Source organism: Wasmannia auropunctata, unplaced genomic scaffold (assembly GCF_000956235.1).
Source record: "Wasmannia auropunctata unplaced genomic scaffold, wasmannia.A_1.0 LD336051.1, whole genome shotgun sequence".
In the NCBI taxonomy this organism is placed as follows: domain Eukaryota; kingdom Metazoa; phylum Arthropoda; class Insecta; order Hymenoptera; family Formicidae; genus Wasmannia; species Wasmannia auropunctata.
Window position 1 is genome coordinate 574,414 of NW_012026839.1, and position 2,501 is coordinate 576,914.

The 2,501-nt window shown below is 31.5% G+C and overlaps 1 protein-coding gene across 1 annotated transcript in view; it reads right to left on the bottom strand.

Moving 5' to 3' along the window:
* LOC105451494 (esterase E4-like) overlaps positions 1 to 2,501 on the bottom strand; it is a gene marked incomplete at its 3' end in the record, with an annotated part of 3,136 nt that continues 635 nt past the window's right edge. Inside the window, exons 2-6 of the mRNA XM_011691975.1 lie at positions 2,179 to 2,467; positions 1,366 to 1,551; positions 603 to 811; positions 310 to 481; positions 1 to 170 (exon numbers count right to left, since the gene is read on the bottom strand). Of these exons, the coding sequence (XP_011690277.1) occupies positions 1 to 170; positions 310 to 481; positions 603 to 811; positions 1,366 to 1,551; positions 2,179 to 2,467 (1,026 nt within the window). The remainder of the gene's footprint in view (positions 171 to 309; positions 482 to 602; positions 812 to 1,365; positions 1,552 to 2,178; positions 2,468 to 2,501) is intronic.

Below are 2,501 nucleotides of genomic sequence, written 5' to 3' on the forward strand. Positions count from 1 at the left end.
ATCGCTAACAAAATCAACGTAATTTATCAGAGTTTCCTCTGACACTGCTTTGTCACCAAAATATAAAGAGCGTAATTCTTCGACTGTAATTGGCAAAGTCGATAAAGTCCTGGGCAATATGACACTCTTGAAATCGGAATCGATTTTTTTAAGCTCCTCTTTATTTATATCTAAAATAATTTTAAAGACATTTAATACGGTCCGTTATAGATGATCGCATGTGTGATACATATGTAATGAATTTGTTTATGAACTTTTCTTTAAGCTAACAATAATAAGAAATAATTGATTCAAGTTGCAATAACTTACGTCCGTTAAAGTTACTGCATATAATGAATGATCCCTCGCGACTAGTAAAACCCAAAAGTAATGGTACTTTAGCTTCGCGGCACATGAACGTTTCTGGATCTTCCGGGAAAAATGGATTCGCTGATTCGTGATCCACACTAGGCGTAAATATCAAGCTATGCTGTTGACGCTCCTGCGAAAGAGATATTTATAAAATATTTTTATTTGTACAATCTGTAGTCTGCATACTGCACAATTTACTGCACTTATAAAATCATAGTCAAATGTCAAAATTCGAATATCCAGATAATTACTGTTTCTGTCAAGAGGGACTTTTGTTCGGTCTCTATAAGCTTTTTGGCATCGATTGTTTTAAGAAACTCGTAAGCGACTTTTGGATCTGCGGTCACTTTTCCGAATTTCTCGGCAAGTAAAAAAGCTTTGTTCAAATGTGGTTCTCTTTCAGTAAAGGCCCAGGGACACCTTACAACTCCACTTTGCAAAATGGCTTTATGAAATAAACCTGTAAAACAATTGTAAAAAAATTAATTCATAGAATTTGTTATTATTATAAAATCTTTCTTCTTCGTAATTTGCAAACTAAAATCGATGCGTGTTTTTGTAATCATTGGTTCTTTAATGATTTTGTGATTGATTATATTAAAAATTTCTCTCTCTGTTTCCCTCCCTCCTTCTCTCTCTTTCTTTCGGAAAGTTATTAATTGTTTTATAAATTTCAACATTTTACTAATATGACTTTATAATTGTTATTCGAATTTAGTATTCAAAAATTACAAATAAAAAAGATTTTTAAAAATATATCTAATTTAAAATTAGTTAAAACAAAGAATAGATTTATTATGTATTTATAGTAGATTCGCGGCGCTTTTTATTTTTTATATGTAAACGTATTTGAATATTTTTATTGAGAGAAATAAAAAATGCACATGATGAATAATTGAAATTTATTCATTAAAATTCATGAATATATTAAAATATATTAAATTAGATTGGATTTGATGATTCTAAATTATTGTGTATCAATAAGAGCGTCTGTATCAAGAAAATACGTTGTACCTTTTGCTAAAGGAGACAGAGTTAAATAATGTACGATGGCTCCACCAACACTTTCGCCAAAGATAGTGACATTTTCAGGGTCTCCTCCGAACTCTGATATATTTTTCTGGATCCATCGTAACGCCATGATCACATCCTTCAGACCTTGATTACCCGTCGCTACTTTATCGTAAAGATTCAGGAAACCTGAAGTCACACACATTAATGTACTTTTTACTTTTATGTTTTTTTTTAATATTAATTTTTTAAATATAAAACTAAATATTGAATTTTATCAAAATCTATTTGTCTTAATGAAAAGTATATAGATTATTAATATTATTACTTTATTGAATCTGAAGTAAATCGCGCTAAAATTTATTTCTAATGTATCAATTGACAAAATAGTCTTATTATGCAGAAAATAAAGGAAAAAGAAACGATTGTAGACTGTACGAACAGTATAAACAAATGTGAATTTAACTTTCTGGCCCGTAGGCCAGTATTTAGAACGCGCTAACAACGATGTTAGAGCGTTAACATATAATATTATAATTTACATTACGTATACCATAGAATTTTAGAGATAAAACTGCGCATTTATCGAATAAAACTTCCAATCCTTCCGATCCTACGGATCTCTGTATATTAATTTTCTTTTACGAATATATATATTTAAAATATTTAACTTTGGCAATGTCTGCAAGAAATATCAATATCTCCAAGTGACTCGTTTAAAATAGGAAGAAGATCTAAATAGTTATTAAATGAAAACGCCAGATACGAACAATATATAACAATGATTACGCATATTGAAACAAGTAATGTACATACCTAGAACGCCTAGTCTATAATTCAGGGTAATCAGAACTACATCTTTCCGTACGATGTAATCGGGACCGTAGAAGAGTGCATCACCGGAACCCAGATAGAAACCACCGCCGTGTAGATATACCATTACCGCACGCTTCTTCGAAGGTTCGATTTTCGTGGTGTACACATTTAAATAGAGGCAATCTTCGTCGCCCTCGATTTCGCGTGTGAAAAGATTCATTTGAACGGAGACATTTCCGTGCTTCGAGGCATCTCTATTACCAGACCATGGTTCCGCTGGTACCGGATCCTAAAAATTTCATACACGATGTGATTCTTTTTGT